General features: G+C 39.3%; 1 protein-coding gene across 2 annotated transcripts in view; it reads right to left on the bottom strand.

The window, feature by feature from the left end:
- The window catches only part of MYO10 (myosin X), a 162,937-nt gene that overhangs the window by 19,175 nt on the left and 124,296 nt on the right, over positions 1-19,466 (bottom strand). For both annotated transcript variants that reach the window (XM_017838359.1, XM_017838360.1), the window contains 9 exons: positions 12,765-12,889; positions 12,504-12,618; positions 9,419-9,525; positions 7,892-8,101; positions 7,550-7,589; positions 6,214-7,116; positions 5,135-5,258; positions 3,564-3,807; positions 1,202-1,297 (listed from right to left, as the gene is read on the bottom strand). In XM_017838359.1, coding sequence (XP_017693848.1) covers positions 1,202-1,297; positions 3,564-3,807; positions 5,135-5,258; positions 6,214-7,116; positions 7,550-7,589; positions 7,892-8,101; positions 9,419-9,525; positions 12,504-12,618; positions 12,765-12,889 — 1,964 coding nt within the window. The remainder of the gene's footprint in view (positions 1-1,201; positions 1,298-3,563; positions 3,808-5,134; positions 5,259-6,213; positions 7,117-7,549; positions 7,590-7,891; positions 8,102-9,418; positions 9,526-12,503; positions 12,619-12,764; positions 12,890-19,466) is intronic.

The following is a 19,466-nucleotide window of genomic DNA, read 5'->3' as shown; positions in this document are numbered from 1 at the left end:
CAGAATTTAATCTGGATGGTATGTTACGTGTACTATACACATCAATACTGTATAGTGCCTCCTCCTCCATGTTTGAGAAAGAATTGAAAGATGCATGGCAACAGACAAGTCTGTGTGCTGATAATTTCTTACTGGTCCCTAGGGCAACTACACAAGTCTGACAGAAGAGACTTTAGCTAAGCCTTAATTTTAAAATATATCACGCAAGAATCTTAAGAGTAACTGCTAGAAAGCTCCTAAGTTATTTCAAGAGTAATTTTAAAGATTCCTAAAAAAATGAAGAAAGATTCTGTGTTGTAAGCATTGCTACATCTATCCTCAAGGTCTTGTGATAGAGGAAGGTGTTCTACCTTTAAACAGAACAAAGACACTTTTGAGCCTTCAAAGCAAAGTAGCTCAGGTGATGTTGACAAAGGCATCCTGTATTCTGGCCTTGGGGCAGCAAAGCAGTGGTTAATAAGCTTTGATTACTAAGTTGACTTTATTTAAATGCTTGATTTTTATAGGCAAACATATTATTATCTCCCATGAACTGTAGCATGGGGATTTTTTTTTTTTTTAAATATGCTTTACAACTGATCTGACAAGTCAGGCTTGCTCCTCTCACCTAGCAGCCTCCCCCTATGGTGATATGGATCCTTTAGCAACAAAAGCAAGACCCCTTCTAAATCAGCAGAAAGGGAAACACTCTCTTGCATACTCTTCTTATTTAAGAACATGGTTTTGCCCTAAAAAAAGTGACTGCATTACAACTTCTATCTGAAAAAATTATAGGCTTTGCTTAGGCGAACAGATCCCAACCATAAAGAATAAGGTGTTTTATTTCAGGCAGATTAGAGGGTCTTAAATATTGATTTGATCTATGCAGCTAAACACAGCAAGGTAATGCACAAGAGAAGCAGCAGTGGCTAACATCTGCCTCTCTACAGACACACAGTATTTCAGAAGGTTGCTAGGAATACATGGGTAACAGCCAAATTCTAGGCAAATTTTCATTGGCAATCTGACTCTTCCCAGTAATGGTCTGCCACAAGATCTTCTCAGCAGGCCTTTCAAAAAATGGGTTAAATGCAATGTGTTTAACACCGCTGGAATATTTTGTGACAGTGGTCAAACAAATTAATGACAAGCACAAGTCAGAATGGCATAGCGATTAAAAAGAGGGGAAAAAAAAGGAAGATAGGCCTGATGATTTTCATACCTTGCATCCTCAGGAGATTCAGCAATTAAGTGGTAGGTCCTATCACCCATTATTAGATCAATACCATTTTCTTTGCCTGTATTATCAACAATCTCTCTGCAAAAAGGAAAACACCAAGATTGAGCATTACAGATTATGAAAATTCTGAAAATTCTGTTCTGCTGAGAGGCTCACAAACCACTGATGCTTAAAACAGCAGCAGTCAGCCTTCATCAGGCTCATTTGCAAGACTCACAAAGTGATTTATCAGACAGCATTAATTCACCAAACTACAGTTGTGTTTTCTGTCTATACAGTACAAATATTCAAACTATTAGGAATGTCGCTATATGAAGTTGACTATTCTGTTACCATTTTAACAAGAAGTAATGAAAAAGTAAAGCATTATCAAATCTCAAGAGAGGCAGGGATGACTGATTTGAGAAATGGATATATTTCTGAACTGACTGCATAACCAAGCGATTTTTGGAGTGGTAAAAAGAAAGCTCTTGAAGATTAAAAACTAAAAGCAGACAAAGCCTGGATTAGTGATTCTGTGTGGTTGTGAGTCAGCATAAAGACAATTCCAAACATGACTTCCAGAAAAAGCTGAGCACTCTATGCTAAAAATGCCATCTTTCTAATTTTTAGTTTGGATATCTAAGTATCAACATATTGAACAATTTTGAACTACAGAACATAAGATTTTTTAAGGAGTAGTTAAAGTATTACATTAGATTTCCCTGAAGGTTAAGAAAGCAACTTAAATTTCTTTTTTGCTGTTTTGCTGTATTTGTCTGAAGCTTAATATTTCCTTAACTAGCTATATTTTCTTATCAGATATACTGTGTTCATATATCTCTATTCTATAAGAAATATATGCAAGCTCTCCTTATTGGCCTCCTGAGGACAATTTATCTACTATCAAAACAAAAAGCTGTAATTCTCTACTGTTTTCTTTAATTTGGTTTCCTTCCCTCCCAATAACAATGTCCAACAGAACACCTCCCTGTCTTGTGTTTTAAGTGAATCAGCCTAAGATTTTTTAAATCAAACAGGGTCCCTAATATGGAGTGGTGAAATATGTAAGTAGCATGGTAGGTTAGAAATGCACTCAGTAAATATTAAAATTACCTAGAAAAGCTATTGTTTATATCTTATGAAATACAATTCTTGAAATACAAGTCCTCTTACTTTTTCTTTTAGCTATTTTATACACAAATGCTCATCGATTGAACCTACAGTTCAAGTTAGGTTCAACAACCTTCACCTGACAATTTTAAAGGTACGTTCAGCAAAGAACTTCTACAGGGCACAGTCAGTGAAGCAATGTGGCAACAACAAAAAAAAGAAGGATTGAACATATCAGAAAAATATGCTAAATAAATGCTATTGCACATGAGATAGAGTGAAATCCAGTTTCAAAAAAAAAAATGCAGTAGGAACTTCAGTTTCTATTTACTTGACAGTGAACAGCTCATTGCTTTTACAAGGGCAAGTCAGGATGCTCACTGAAACTATTTACTGTCCTGCTTGAAATCAGGCTCAGGCCAGGACTTCCAAAGAAAAGATTAATCTGAGATCTCAATTTAGTTTTAAGTTCTCTGTTAAAGTACCAAAATAAACTGGATAGTTGCAGATTACAAGGTGCAAAGTGGAATTGAGCGTTACAAACCATTTCTATTTTTCTCTACTTTGGACGAAAGCGTAGGTACACTTTATACAGAATGAGACTACCAATGTTAGCACACTTTAATTTTTAAATTAGCTAGACAATTTAGAAGGAAAAATACTATCCCTTAGAAAACTTTTTTTAATGCATGCTTCAGGAAGCATAGAATTTTAAGGCATAAGGAACTGAGTTAGCAAAACATAAGTTATTAGATTTAGTAATTCTGTTTTGTTAATATATGCATTTTAAAGAATTTTCCACACTACTACAATTATTTCAAACATGAAAAAAATCTAAATACAGACAGAAGATTCAGCTTTGACCCAGGCAAACTTCAATATATTCAGGGCCTATTAATTCCACCCTCCCCATTCTAGGTTTGCCTGCAGCTACAGACTTGGCAACATGTCCCAGATTGTCTTGGGAATCATTACAGACTAAGTAGGGCCTCCAGTCTGGGAGAAAGCATAGATGGGTTCATTATACCAGCAGTTTTCTAAAGTATTTGGCACTGGCTTAGCTCTGGAGCACTCTGTAGAGTTAAAAGAGAGCCAGCTAAGGACAACACTTGCTTTCAATAACTTCATCATACCCAGTCTCATGCTTGCATTCACACAATTTGTAGGCAGGGCACTCAATGTCTTCTCAGATTAAGCTCCAAGAAGTACTTAGGAGGAACCATGGCTAACATATAAAACCATATAAACCTACTTGGCAGTTCGGACATCCATGGCACCCTTTAGCTTTTCTTCACTGTCATTTTCAAAGTACATCAACCTGGACTGTCTGAGAACAAACCATCGTTTCTTCCAGTTCCTTCTGGAAAGTGTAGATGATCCACCCCCCTTTTTATGAAGCCAACCCTGCTTAAGTGCTTCCTGCTTGGAACGAAACCACAGGAAGGTCTCATCTTTCAGGACACACCAGCGTCGCTTCCATGTGTTTATTAAGCCACCTGGCAAGAGAGACAAATGTAGGTTTATATATGGTTAAAACAAACAACTATATTATAAAACAGAAGCTGTGATCACACCAAAACTGGAAGATTCTGACCAACAACACTGCAGTTAAACTGAGCCTCTGCTGTAAGCCACAACGCTCATTTTTGCATATCCTTATGGCCACCAATATTGTTGTCAATCTAAAACCCTTTAAATTATAAATTATAATAAGTCTCTATATTACAAAAATATATGTAACATATATATAATTACATATACATATATACAACATATATATAATCAATTATCAAAAAGTCTTACTGTAACATGAGACTAATCTTTTACATTGTTTTCAATGTATTTCAATGATAATCTAAGAAAAGTTTAGTGTTAAACTCTTTCCTCTCTCCAGGTTATTGGAAGGTAACAACATTTAACTCAAAACCAAAAAATCTGGCAAAGCTATATTTAGAGTAGGAAATATACCAGTGGGAACTCCATCATACCAAAGTGTGGCTATAAAGTAGACAATGTACCTTGCACTGTAGTTACATAACAGTCATTAAAAACCTTAACCAAGCCAATATACTCCTGTGATCCCACAAAAACTTCTTGCTTGCTATGTCAGTAAAAGCCCTGTTACTGACTACTGCATTATTTTTCACACAAACATAGCGATGCATACATTCATTACTGTTCCTATTCCAGGAAAATAAGCTATGCTACAGTGATGAATATCATACAAGGATTCATGGAGATTATAATTTACTAATCAATCATCAGAAGATATACCCAACAGTTTTAACCAGAGCTGCTGTGTAAGTTCTTTCAGAGTCTCTCACACCCTTTTGCTATACGTAGCCTTTTTTGTGTCTTCCAGATCCAAAGTGATATTTGACTAAGGTCAATAAAATTGATCTGCAGTGTAGAATGCTGTCTATGTTACAAGGTTTTGGAAGCGAGAATCTGATTTCCTCAAAATTCGAGGTCAATTGGTACAATTTGACTTCATGAGTTATTTTTCTAGATTTATACTGAATGTTTGCGAGCCAGCAAAGATAAAATGAAACAGAGGAAGCCCAAAATATTGATCTTTCTTTGCAGAGGGGAAAACCACTGATTTAGTCGTTTTAAACCACTGCTTTAGTGATTTAAACTCCTGCAGAGGGATAAGCCAATGCAAGTAACTCAATTTGAGAACAGCTCAAATTAAATAAAGTCACTTTTCATCATCCTTTCAAAAATAAGAAAATGGCTTAACTCGACAGGAATTGGAGTATAAAATATAATAAAGATTTCTGGTTATTTTGTATATTTAGCAAATTCTGATTCACCCAGTACCTTTCATGTACAGAAAACTGTGAAAGTAGGGCAGGCTGACACAGCTATAGACTGAATCCCTCCGGTAGGAAAGTTCATCATCTGTATCAAACCTGGAGTCAAAATCTTCTTCACTGTCTTCAAACTACAGAAGAAAGAAAATAAAGATCAAAATCTCTCAGGAAAGAGTTTAGATAAGATTGGTTTAGAAGTCTCTAGCTAAAACATTTTATCATGTATTGCAACAACATGATTCCTCATTGTTTTTCATACATCTAACAAAGGAAGGAGTATATTGTAGTAAGTTGCAGTTTAAACTGTGTGATTACACTACAAATACACCCAGGATGGCTCTCTGACTGGCTTTCACTGCTTCAACTGTAATAGCTCCTCTAGTGTTAAAGTTTTCCTTCTAAATAAGTCAGTGTTGCTGAAATACTTTTTCACTTGGTGAGACAGTCTCACAGAACTACTTGGTGAGTGGTAAAGGAAATCATATTCTTTCAAAAATATTTGTAGGAGTAAAGCCCACAATATTTTCAGTAAATAGCACTGAAAAGGAGATCCTCAGTATGACTGTCTGCTTCAATAATTTTAATATCTACCATCGTGTGAACTTTACTCTCCAAGTAATCTCAAAATATGCCTGTCATTTCAGGGACTTCTTGAAGCAGCTTATTTTTAATACTGTTACAACTTGCATGCAACTGAATCTTTTTTTCCTGAAATCGATTTCCCAACATGCTATCTGGTACCCCAATAATAGTAACTTAAAATAATAACAATAATTTTGCTTATAAATGACATCCAAGGCCATGCACTAAGTAATGTGCAGTTCTGCATTATAACAGTTAAAACCATATCTGTGCAGAAGCCCAGGACTGCAAGCAGCATCTGAGCTACCTCTGACTCTAATGCACTCACCTCAGTGCCATCTAGATGGCAACAGACAACTATTTCCATATGCACTCTAAGCAAATCTAGCTACACAATGCAGACTTTTCTCAGAACAGCTACAGTGACTCTACGGGGGCACAGCAGGGAAAAAAAAATCAGAAAGCACGTATCATTTATTAGATAATAAAACCAATGATACTTACAGAAGACTGAGCTCCTTCAGAGCTAAATCGGTATGCTCCAGAGCTATTGTACGTCCCCACTGAGCACCGGTAGTCTGGTGACCACTGGCTACTATGTGAGTTAGAGAAGGTCACACTGCTACCAGAAGTAATAGCACCATCTTCATAATCGTCTTGGTCGTAATCGTAGTCCCCGTCGGGAGAAATAAGTTCCATAGAATCTGGGGGTCTACACGACACATTTTCTGGCATGCAGTATGTGGATTCACCGCTTGAAGAGTTGTGGAGACTGACTGTGTCATGGGCAGGAGGTATAAGCATGGTGTCGCCAACAGCAGGAATCGTTGGCACCACAGTATCATTCATATAGGGATCTTCTTCTGAGGAATCATCACTTGTTCTGATGCCACTGGTTCTTTGATCAGAATGGCCATGCTCACTCGGGTTGGGCGAATCCTTAAATGCATCATCATCAGCTTCAAAGCCCTCATCTACCTCCTCCTCAGGATATGGCTGGCTGAAGTTAAAATTGGGCTTTTCACTACAGGCATTTCCAGTCTGTTCAGTCAGCTCAGCAGGATACCCATTGCCCACAGAGAGAGACCTCTCAATGTTTCGGACACATTCGTCAATCTCATCAAAGTTCAGAGATTCCAGGAACTCCTGGGCTGCTCGACATGCTTCATCCTCCAGCCGCCGGAGCTCCTCATCTCGAAGTTGCTGCAGCCTCTGTAATGAAGCCTCTGTCAAGGACAGCTCCTGCTGCTTCTTTACACGCTGTAGGTCTTCGATTTCTTTTTCCAGACGCAGGATTTCTTCCACCTGCCTGCTTTCCTTCTGCTTTTCCACCTCTTGCTTCAGCTCTGCCTCCTTCTGGGCTTTCTGAATGGCGGCCAGTTCCTGCTTTTTTCTCTCTTCTTCAGCCTGCATATAAAACAAAACAAAACAAAACAAAACAAAACAAAACAAAATCAAATAAAGCCTCTAAGTGCAAGATTTTTTCTTAAAATTTATTTCTAAAGCAGTATACTGCATCATGCTCATTCATTTAAAAGGCAGCCTACCTCTATATCAGCAAGAAAAGGAAAGAAAAAGAAAAATTCAAACATGATTCCATTTGTTCAGATACTGGAAGCTCAAGTATGTGCAGAAAATTCAGTCTTTTCCAGAAATTACATGAAGCATGTGGTGAAGGAAATTTCCATGCAAACAACTGTATCGAGTTTCCTTTGGCTTTATCTGCCAACTCCTGTAATAAGTTTAGTTTAAATGTTACAGATGCCTTTTATTTTTTTAATTGCTGGGTTGAGATACTCAAATAAACAGGATGGCTGAAAGCATTAGGAATATCATTTACCTGTTGGGCAAGACGCTCTGCTTCTTGCCTTTGTCTTTCCCTAGAAGTGAGGGAAGAGAAGCGGTTAGTCAATCAAGCTCAACATAAGCTCATCACATTCCTTTTCTAGAGTAACAGCTCAACTTACAGGGATCATCTGCCACATGGAAAAGAAAGCCAAAAATAAGGTCACCGTGAATGTTTGTGAATATGAAACTACTATGATAGCTACATGAATCTTTTAGCAAAAGAAGCAAAGGTTTCCAAAATCCCTTGATTTGGAATAGCCTGAAATAAAAGGCTATTTAGACCAACATCTAATATGGCACAGACAGGAGAGTGATGTAAGACAGTATACTGCACCTTTCTTCCTCCTTTTTCCTTCTTTCTTCCTCTTGTCTCTGCTTCTCCTCTAGTCGCTCCCTGTAAAGACGTCGAGCAAGCTGGCCTCGCCGCTGCTTCTGAAGAACTATGGCTGCTTTCTTTAGGCACAGGAACTTTTTCCTTCCACTGAAGGCTCTGTAGTTCTTCTGTATCACAACCACATAGTAGAGAACCTTTCTATACCGCTTTCTGGGGGGGAAAATAAAGAAGCAAAATTCTAATGAAACAATGAACTAAGGAGCAGTTGTGAGGGATCTTGCCATGGTGACCTGCAATCACAGAATCACAGAATATGCTCAGTTGGAAGGGACCCACACGGATCATTGAGTCCAACTCTTAACCCTGCGCAGGACCATCCCCAAGAGTCACACTACGTGCCTGAGATTATCATCTAAACGCTTCTTGAACGCTGTCAGACTTGGTGCTGTGACCACTTCCCTGGGGAACCTGTTCCAGTGCCTAACCACCCTCTGGGGGAAGAACCTTTTTCTAATATCCAACCTAAACCTCCCCTGACACAACTTCAGGCCATTCCCTTTGGTCCTGTCACTGGTAACAACAGAGTGCCTGCCTCTCCTCTTCCCCTCATGAGGAAGTTGTGGACTGCAATGAGGTCTCCTCTCAGTAGTAGCTCTAGCTCTGTGATGGTTTCCCCATTGTAGTTCACATTCTTCTCTCTTTGAGAAGAAAGAGATTCTCTCATTGCTTTGACAGCACTTTCTGTGTCTTCATTTAAGGAAATACACATTACCTGCCTTACATGTTCTTATCCCCCTGACATGGAGATGCTAAAAGGACAGCTCTGTGTGTGTGCACACATGAAGAGAAAGAATATACATAGATAGTCATCTCACATCTCTGAAAAGAAAGACCATCGACAGCAGGATAACTTTGTCATTAAAAAAAGGATATAGTTTTTAAGTAACATACTGGTCAGAATATAAGAACAGGGCTAATATACACATGAAAAGAAATTACCTCATTATGCAAACAAGCTTCCTTAAACTGTCCTCAACTGACTTGTAAAAAAACCAGAGAAATAAACAGATGGGATGAGTAACTCCACCTAACACATAATGCGTGAAGCCAGGTAGATAAATGAAACATTAATTGGTAACCTAATGTCATGGTTCTCTAAGAACCAAACAGATTAGTTTTATTAGCCTTTTCTTTTCTCACCATGACGAAGCAAAGATAAATCATGATCTCAGCTGGTAACTTGGGGTCGCCCCACTAGGTGCCATCCACCATGGATCTAACACCATGGATCTAATGCCATGATACAATCCAATGGATATTGGCTGACCTCCAAATTTCTGCACTGTCCTATTAATTATATTAAAACTTTGTTTTATTCATGGGTATTTTCAGCTGGTATTTTCAAAAGCCACTTACCGTATTTGAATGCCTGGTCCTTAAAAAAAGTTAAGAATCGTCCCAGAAGGATGGACATCCCATCCACTTATTTCAAATCCTGATAATTAATATTCTCATCTAGTAACTTACCGGGCTGCGTAACCTAAGATGTGTGCTCGGATAATCATTGCTGCCTTGGTGACTTCCACTTCTCGCTGTTTCTCCAACTTGTGTTCCAAGGACTCCCGGAGAAACACCTACATAAGAAAACTTCTGGTTTAACAACTTTTGGAGAACATTATATTTAAAGGACAGCCATGGTGCTGCCAATATTAGTCCAAACAGCAAGCCTCAGCTTTGAATTCAGAGACAAATGTACTATTTCCTCAGTAGAATATAAAGAAAATATTTGTTGATGATCCTCTAACTTTGGATTTCAGTGGGAAACTGGAATTTTTAATTAGGAGCAGTGTTTTTCAAAAAAACCCCATAATTACTGGATTCATTGAACAGCCTTTCCCACCAAAGATTAACACAGGTCAGAGAAGCTGCAGGACTTATAATGAACTTCCCATTTTGAGGGACAGTAATACCACCCCAAAAATTTAGCTGTTCCACAGTCACATCAGATTGTGACTTACAAGCCTTGCTGCTTCCAATGACACTACTACAGGACTACAGAAGTAAACAGAAATTAGAGAGTTTTCATATTCATATTGACTTGACTGTGCTTTCCTGCTGTTACACAGAAAGAGCTGCAAGGGTCAGACACCCTACCACAGCCAGCCACTCTCCCATGGGCAGACTGCTTCCCAGGCTCTCTTCCAAGCACTAACCTGGATCACTCACCTGAACTGCCTAGTGCCCCTTAGAGGCAGCTTTAGCATGTGGCATTGACATACACTGAGCTAACACAGCTTATTTTACCTTAAATGAATAAAACTGCTTCTCCAGACAAGCAGGGTCATGGGGAAGGCAGCTTCCCTCTTCCACCTGCCTTGACATCTGCTCTTTACCACACAGTCACATACTGGTGAGCTATCTGCTGTCAGCGCTTTTTGCAGCTCTTCTCAACTTCTCTTTTTTGAAGGCCAAGTCTGCTGGTATCAGCTATAGGTGACAACAGCCTGGCATGCCTAACACATGGGCAGCTGAAAATAGCCAGTGCAGTGATATGTTGATTAAACAGGATGAGAGCCAGGCTGCACACCACAACATGGCAATAAGGAAAGCTCACGGACAGGGTGGGATCTGGTAAGGGAGAAGGGCTGTAAAGACATCTAAAAGCGGGAATCTTTCTTTGAAGTGTTTTTGGTTTTCTCTTGTTGTGAAAAAGAAAAAAAAAAGCACCAACCTAAAAAAAGAATCCCAGTGGACTTCTGGGGGTGTTCAAATGCAAAAGAAGGTAGTTTTCCCTCTGCATTTATGTGAAAAAAAGCCCATCATCAAAGCCAAAGCAGCAGCACTCTTGAGGAGAGGCACAGTTGTGAGTTTTGAACAAAACTAGAAAGAGACTTTCTAGCACAAATTACCCAACAGTAAGGAACATAAAAAATTCCACAGAAAGTCTCAGAATTCCAATGTCCAAGTTGCACTGGGCAACTCTTTCTATACAATGTTTTTACTAGTGGTAAAAGCCTTTTCTTTCACTCAGTGGGCAATGTTTCTTTGCTCTGAACACAGTAGCTTTAAAAACACACCAAAATGCTGCTTCAGAGAGGCATTCAGCTACTTCCTGAACAGAAATGGATGTTAAGCAGTTGTTAAACTCAGGTTAATGCCTTTTCCTGAGCAGGTGCATTGCAGCTGTAGATGTAAAAGACAAGAAAAAAAAGTCACATTGAAGCTAAATCATTATCAATTTTAAATAACGTAGGGGCAGGAGAGTGCCCCATCCCACGTTCAGTCTGAAACCAATGCCCTCTTGTTTTCCTCTACAATAAGCTGTTTATGAAGACTCATACAAATGCACAGGCAGCTCCTGGGGGAGGACGAACCCAGGCCCCAGGCAGGGAAGTTACAACAGAACTTCGACTCCTGCCAAGGTCCTGACGAGCAGCTGATTAAAACAATTTCAGGTTCTGATAAATATATGTCCCTAAAATGCCAAAGCACTCTCCGGGGTCCATGCATAAATACTGTCAACACACTATATCAACAGGAAACACAGCCCGGCTCTGCAGCTGAATGTTACCACTGTGCTGTCTGTAAGCCATTGTCTACATAAATGGGATGGAAGATGACATCAATTGCTAGCAGAATATTTCATATTCTATTACAGTAACTGTAAAATGATTAAAACAACTTTCCCAACAGAAATCTGAGACTCCTTGAGCACACAGAATGGAAGAAACCCTTCAAAACTATGCAGTTCTCAAGAGAAAAGGATAAGGGGAAGTGTGTTTCATACGGAAATCAGTAAGATTTTAAAAAATATTTTTGCTACCTTATGGCACTGAGAAAGGTTTTAAAAAACTTTTTAATATTTAGGAAATCTCAAATCTTGCAATGGGGAATCTTCTCTTGAGTCCAAAATGCTTGTGAAAGCATTTGTTAAAGTCCAAGAGCACAAATCACAAGCTGTTTTCTGAAATCAAACTTGCAAAATGAGCATGCAAAAACACCTGGATTGTTTTACTTCTCAAATTAAAATTTGATTATTTTAATTAAAATAATTTGATTAAAAAAAAAAAGCTCTGGGCTACATCAATGTCTAGTTTACCTCTGAAAAAGATTCTCAGATTAGAATGACAAACACACCTTGGAGCTCAACTCTGCCACATGAACACTGGCTAAAATTCCTTCCCGATTTCTGCCACTGAAGAGGCATCATGTAGGTGGGTTTACTAGTATGAGTGGAGCTCCCTGCAGAACAAAAGTGTTAGCTCACATGCTCCATATTTCTAAAGATGATAAAATCCAAATGCCATATTTCAAGTTCTGATCCTCACCAGTGCTATCACTTGTGAGCAGTGACAGAAAATTCAAGTGGACTCTTTCTCCATGACTGAAATCACCAGTCAGTGTCTAAGTGCCTTGGACAGCAAATTCCTCAGCACAACCATTAATTGTTGCTATAAGGGTTTCAAGAGCACCAACAGGCATGCACAGCTTCTTTTAAGGCCAGAAGTAATTACCATTACAACTACATCTCTGCAGCTGTGCAGTCTAAATCCTATCCCCTCAGCTTTGTACAAGCACTAGCCCCACAATATGCACAGTCAGATTATTTTACCTTATTTTTTCCAAGTTGCCATTCAGTGCTTGTGTTGTCATACAGACGAAGTAGGACGGCACATTTTTCATTTAAATCTTCAGGCAGAGTTAAGTTTCTCATGAGGACTTTATACCTGGCAAACAAAAAGTATTTATTGCTTCATTTAAGTTCTATTTTTGCCATATTGTTTTTTTTTCTTTTTACTTCTATTCCTCAACACAGGAATGTTGGCTTGGTACCCGTGATTTACAGCTGAAGTGCACAAGTCAGTGTGTTTACCTTTTATAAAAGTCTTGAAAGGGCCTCCGGACTGGGAAACCAGCCCTCCGAATCCTGACCGTCTCCAACATCCCAGAATAGCGCAGCTGGTTAAGCACCACTGTCTGATCAAACTGGTCTGGCATCTAAAATGAGCAGGTTCAAACCAACAGTTTTAATAGCAATGGTTAGAGATGTCAGGGGAAATAAAGAAAGGGAAAATTGTATGAATCTGAAATGCACAAAGGCTTAAAACTGGCTACACAATGTCTTACAGGATATTAGCAGTTCTGAGCATACAAAAATGTATCTACAGAGTGAAAATCACACGGTAATTACACAATATCATTTCCACCGACACAGCATTTACAGTCATTTAATCTAATCAGCTCTCTCTTTCCATTTCATGTATATTTGCAGACCATTGTTGTGCAGGAAGAAACAACAGGAAGATGCACAGGCAGCTAAGAGGTCAACAGCTATAAGCTTGACTATTTTGCTTCTTTAGCAATTGAATTTAAAGTCCCTGTATATGATTCCAAATGTTGAAGATACACAAATACAGTGGTATGATTTTAATAAAAAACAAAACCAGAAGGACAGAAAATACTCAATTTTTAGTATATTGACAATTATCTGCTATGGACAGGGATGAAAATTTGCCAGTGGTACCCCAAATCTTTAATAAGCTGTATTTAAAAGAGTTTCTATTTGCTGCTAAACAGTAAAAATATTCTATTCTGTAAACAGAAAAAAAAATCTGCTTATCTGAAGTAAGTTTCCCTTAGTTTGCCTGAAGTTCTTTCAGCATAATTTTTCAGTTAGAAACAGATAACCCCACAGCCACTCAGTTCTGAAAACCTGTGAATACTGATTAGTATGATTCTGCTGTTGGGAGCCTCAGCGATCCTGTCATCCCATCTGAGAATCCTGTGGGTCACCTGTGCTTTCACCATCCTTTGAGGTAAACCAGCCACAGCCATGCAAAGCTACTCAAGATAGCACTAATTGCTGCCTGGCAAAGCACGGGCAACCCCCGTACTGAAATGCCACATGTAAATAAAACATTTAATTTATCACCATGATTTATCATCATCCACTTTAAACCATCATCTTACCCTCCTGCACAGTCATTTGCAGGGCTGCAGTACAGTGTTTAGTATTTTGCAAGAAGTTCAGACAGGGGGATCTCACAGACACAGTTAGGGGTTCACATAAAGATCTGAAGGTCTTCAGTGACAGGACAGCGAGATCAAGCACTGGGCAACTCTAAGTCAGAGGACTCTCTTGGTATTTATTGACAGGCTTTAATCATGCCTCTTGTTCAACTTAGCAAATAAATTACTCCCCCAAATTCAGGACAGCACAGACTCAAAAGTTCATTTCAAATATCCAGTATAACTTTTTTGATCAGTGCCTTTATCCACAGAACAAAACACTACATGCTAATGATGACACCTCTGAGTTGTCAATTAGTTAGCTTCAAAAATTTTGATAGATTGGCTTCTACCTGCCTCCTTTAAAAGACAAAATGTCTAAACAAAAAGTTTGCTATTGCTCCTTTCATTAATTTGTTTTCTGGAGCAGAGATGGGAGGCTCCTCTGCAGATGCAGCAGCCCTTCTGTGCTGAGCTGCTGTGAAGCTGCACAGATGAACGCTCCCCATCACTCACTGTTCCTCCAACAGAGAAAGACTTTCCAAAGGAAAAACACCACAGCCTGGCCCTTCCTCCACAGTCAATAGCACCGAACAAAACTGAATAAACATTTGTGTTCTATAAAGTGGCTGGTTACCTCAGTGGGCCTTGTCCTGCCTGGGGTAATTAACACTCTGTGTGTGCCGACAGGACCCAGTCTGGTGCCAGTGGGCAGACTGGGGCTATGGAGAACATCAGCCACTGCCAGCAGCTCCTTTTGCCCTCTCTCTGAGACAGCATCCAAAGGACACTCTAGAGCTACCTCAACTCCGGACCACTCTGGCTGTTGTTACATTAATGACACTGTTACAAATGTGATTTAACGTTTTATTTCAATACCCACATGTACAAAAAAAATGAAAATTCCAAAGGGGAAAAACGCCTCTGTGAAAGATGCCAACAAACTCATCTTTCTCAACAATGTGTTTCACTTGAATTTTGTCACCATGAGTAAAATACGCCATGAGCAAAATCTTTATATTTTAGTGAACACACAGCATGAATGCTTACAAATGAGGATATTGATATTGTTATGACTGGTATTGCCAACAGTGTTTTTTGTATGTCTCCACGTTAAGGCAGCCAAGTGACTGCTGGTACTTAGGGAACTAGCCTGGCAAAGCTGCCCTTTGCATGTCCATGCACACGCCTGTCTGCCTTTCTGTGCACATGACTGATGATGCTTGACAGGAAAGGCAGGAAAGGACATAGATATACATACAAAAATCATAATGAAAAACATTCACTTTTCAACTTGTGTACCTGAAGGATGATGCTTGCCACAAGTGGCCACAGATCAATATATCTCTTTTTCTTTAACAATAAAATTACTTTGACTCCATTAACCCCCCCCCCTAAACTCACTGGCTCAAAAGGTGACATTCTTCATGAGACTTGCAAACACAACAGTATTTTTGGTGCGTTGAGGTTGGGAAGCAGATGCATAGATGGGAGTGGGGATACAGCAAAGCCAGGCAAAATGCTAGTGACATGACAGATGTCTCTCTCACAAGGCAGCGTTTCCCTTTGCAAGAGAGTACCTCCCACTTTAAAAGCCAGATGGCTGCTGCACCACCTAACCCTTTTATTGTCACCCCCAGGCACTTAAAGAGTCAAAAGTCACTCACACAGCTGGCTTGAAAACTCATGTTACTGTTTTAAAAAACTTTTTTGGGTCACAGAGGAAGAGGCAACATTTTCATAACATTTTTCCTGTAACTACAGAAATTTGAAACAGTCCTGCTCTGTTACCAGAAGGTGGGCTAGTCACACAGACACCTAATTTCAAATACTTGCATTTTTAAAGAAAACCATGAAACACTGCAAGAGATGTTAGCATGGGATCAATGCAGGGCAACATAAAGACCATTGCAATTTTAATCACATACTCCATCACTTTACATTGCTAGTTATTTTTAATTACTCACAGACACAAGGCTATTAAATTGGAGAGTCACATTCTCCTGGCATATCATTGGAATTACATCTGCAACAAGTATGGCTGCTCTGAGTAAACCAGGGTGGCGGTAGGAGATGTGCTGGACTCATCTCTTGTGTTGTCAATACAGAATACTAGAAGATACCCCCATTGCTTGGGGGTTTTTGACTGAGCCATCACAGCAGCTCCTCACTCCTCAGTATGGAGAAGAGCTGCAGCTGGTCATAGAGGGAGCCAAAACCCTAAACACTGAAATGGATCCAGGGTTTCCCACATCTAACAAAACCAAACAGAAGTTACAAATGCAGTCCCATATATACTGGCAGCCACAGAAATACAGCAGATCCAACTTACAACTTGCCAAAACTCAGGTAGTTTTACTCTGTGGATGAAGAGGATTTCAGCCTCAATCATATAAACACTTGCAGGCAGGGATAACTTTAAGCATAACTTCAGTCAGAAGGACTCCTCATAATTAAAAAAATCAATTGCATGTGCATTTATTCAACCAGAGTGCAAGTACTGCATATACCCCACTACTGAACTGCAGATGCTTCTAAGACAGAATGATGTCCCATCTTCACTCCAACACTGCTCAATGCAGCACTGAGTTAAATTTGCATTAGTATAAAATCTCCATGCCAAGGGTTACCTATGTAGCTGATGTTCAGCCTTCTATCTTTACTCGTGCTCCTTCAGACTTCCTGTGGTAAGCAAACTAATTTTCCAAAATGATACAGGATGGGACTCATCTGTGGAGTCTGCTAAATTTCTACCATTATTGCTGTTAAAACTGGACTCGTTTCACAAATGAACACTTGGGAAGAAATTGTATTTTGTAGGAAAATTTCAGATAGACAAGAGAACCATGAGTGATTTTAGAGCAATACATCTTCCACAGTAAAAATGTGAAATAATTCCTAAGACTTCTGCAAAGTAAAATCAAATTTATAAGACAGAAGGCAACAAGAAAGGAAGTCAACTGATAGTTTCCAAAATTGTCTGAGATGCAATCAACTCAAATTTCAATAGATAGTTCACTTTTATAATGGAATGGCACCACTAAACAACTACACACAAAATCACCAGACAACAGCTGGAATCACACCAGTCACAGCCATGTTGGGGCACTGAGCAACATAAGTGTGAAATTAATAACTACAAGTCAGGTCTGTTCTACTTGATAAGGGTTGTTTTTTGTGGTGCAGACACAACTTGTAATTCATTATTTCCTGAATCCAAAAGTCTCCACTGAATTTGTGCCAGACAGCACCAACGCCAAGTCTTTAATGTGACCTGGAGTCTCTGCTGGTGAGACTTCAGCTCCTTAAGCTGCTAAATGCTTGCTCTGATCTGTAGTGAGTCTCCTAAGGGGCAAAGCTTCTGCCTGAAATCACAATTAGAAGCACCATTAGGACAGACATCTAACACCTATGGATAATTTTAGTGATAAAATAGTTCCTTAGATTACAGTCTGACTGAACTTTGAAAAAAACACCATCCCTTTTCCCTGGACAGCACCCTTAGTGAAGACCCCAAGCATCCGAGTAACACAGAGAACACAACACTTTTTCGTTCTTTGCATCATTTGCCCTGTTGAAACACAGAGGATACCTGACTTCACTCTGAGGAAATCCTTCTTCCTTTCTGAACTCCTGGCTGCCTCACAAGAGTACAGGCACAGTAATGACAGATTACAGTGGGCTCACAGACTTTATGTAGGCAGGAGGGATTTCACAGAGAGACTGGGGGGGGGAAAGGGGGAAGAGAAAGGGAAAAAAAATCCCAGTTCCTTGTTTCTAGACTTCTCTCTAAGGACTTGAGTAGAACCAAGTCAGCTTTGCTTAGAAATGTCTTAGAAGTGTTGATTTTCCTGGCTTAGGAAAGTGTTTTGAGGAAGACACATGCAGAGGAAGAAAAGAGGATGTAAAAAAGTTATTTTTTTATTTAAACACCAGTAATTTTTGTCCATGTCTTAGTTTTTTTTAAATCTGCTTTTACTCCTAAAATGAAGTCCTGGCAGTTTTACTCTGGAGAAAACCAGTAGCAAATAAAAAGAGGTCAGTCTTTCTCTGCTTTAGCATAGGTTTTGAACTTTGATGACAACAGCTTCAACAGATTTTCAACCTCAAAACTGTTGCATTTCCAGCACAAGGAGGACTGTAATCTGTGCGTGTCCTGCCCAAGGACCTGGAGCATCAGGTCCCACTCACCTAAGAGCCTATTTCAAGGAAAGAAACCCTATCTGGTCTTCTCCAGCATGCAGTTAGCTGGAACTGGAACAGGTATGGGTAGAAACATAGACAAGTTTGACACCTGCTTTGTTTTGGAAGACATTCCCTTACTGTCTCAGAGTATTTATGTTCAGACAAACACTATAACAGTACAGGAGAATAGAACCAAAAACATGCCACAGCTAAAGTTTATTTGGGATTTCTACTGCATGGCACTGGCAAGTCAAGGAATATTTGAAATCTGAAATAACAGTTAAGTGTTTTGCACATCCAAAGTCCTCCTGGCCTTTATCCACACACCCACCCTAAAACCTCATAAAAAGACTGTAAAAATTACTAACACTGCTGGTGATAACTTGCTAGAAAAGGTGCATAGGTATACTACAACAACCGGTGTGCCTCAAAAAAAAATCTGCTGCAAACTCCGTGCTGGATTTCACTGCAAACTCAGTAATGATAAGCTGGATCTTTGGTACAGTCTCTACAGGTCTGAACGTGAAAGCGCTGCATTTACCAGCAGCAAGCAGTTTACAGGATTAGCTGATCTCTTCCAACTCCAACTACTGCATTTGACCTGCATGACTCATCTTCCAGCCCTGAGTATTTCAGATAAGAGACAGACTTCAAAATTAGCCACCCTCATGCCACAGGTTAGAGTTTCCTGTGATAAAAATAGTACTGCATAGAAGGAACACTGTAATCTTAGAGATCTTCTACTGTACCAAAACACTCAAAGCAGGAGACTCAATAAATGAATGTCAAAATGCTTTTGTATTTATATTCAGCCTATCACCCAGCTTACTTTACAAGCCAGGGCATCTCAAGGTCATTTTTAAGACAGCAGCCCATTAAAGAGCTGTGAAGTAGTACATTACCACACTGACTATTTCCACCAGTGTTTGAAGATTTCAACTAGGTCAAGACATTAGATACATCTACAGAGATACTGTGGTCATATTTCAGGTCATGCTTGACTATATTCAGCAAAGATAAAAACCGGAACTAACTTCCTTACTGGGGAAAAGATGCTCAAATGATTCTGACTGGCTTGCTGAGATTTCATGCTTTCATCAACAACGAACAATAAAATCACAATCCCAGGTCTATTTAATCTACTTTTTATTACCTATTGTCACTGTACTCTTGTATTTCAGAGTAATCTGTTTGTTTGATTTGTATAGACTAAATGCTACCTCTGAATAAATAAACAACAGCCTCTTTGTGAACCTTCCTTTTTAAAGGTATCCGGAATTTCTTCTAAAGGAAGACAGAATTTGCTCTCTCTCTCATATGAGCCCAGAGGAATGTTAGCTACTCAAAATAACTGTCGTTTCTTATACACTGGTTAAAACTT

Source organism: Lepidothrix coronata, unplaced genomic scaffold (assembly GCF_001604755.1).
Source record: "Lepidothrix coronata isolate B3197 unplaced genomic scaffold, Lepidothrix_coronata-1.0 Scaffold334, whole genome shotgun sequence".
Taxonomy (NCBI): Eukaryota; Metazoa; Chordata; class Aves; order Passeriformes; family Pipridae; genus Lepidothrix; species Lepidothrix coronata.
Note: the sequence above shows the minus strand (reverse complement) of the source record. Positions and strands in the feature narration are given on the sequence as shown.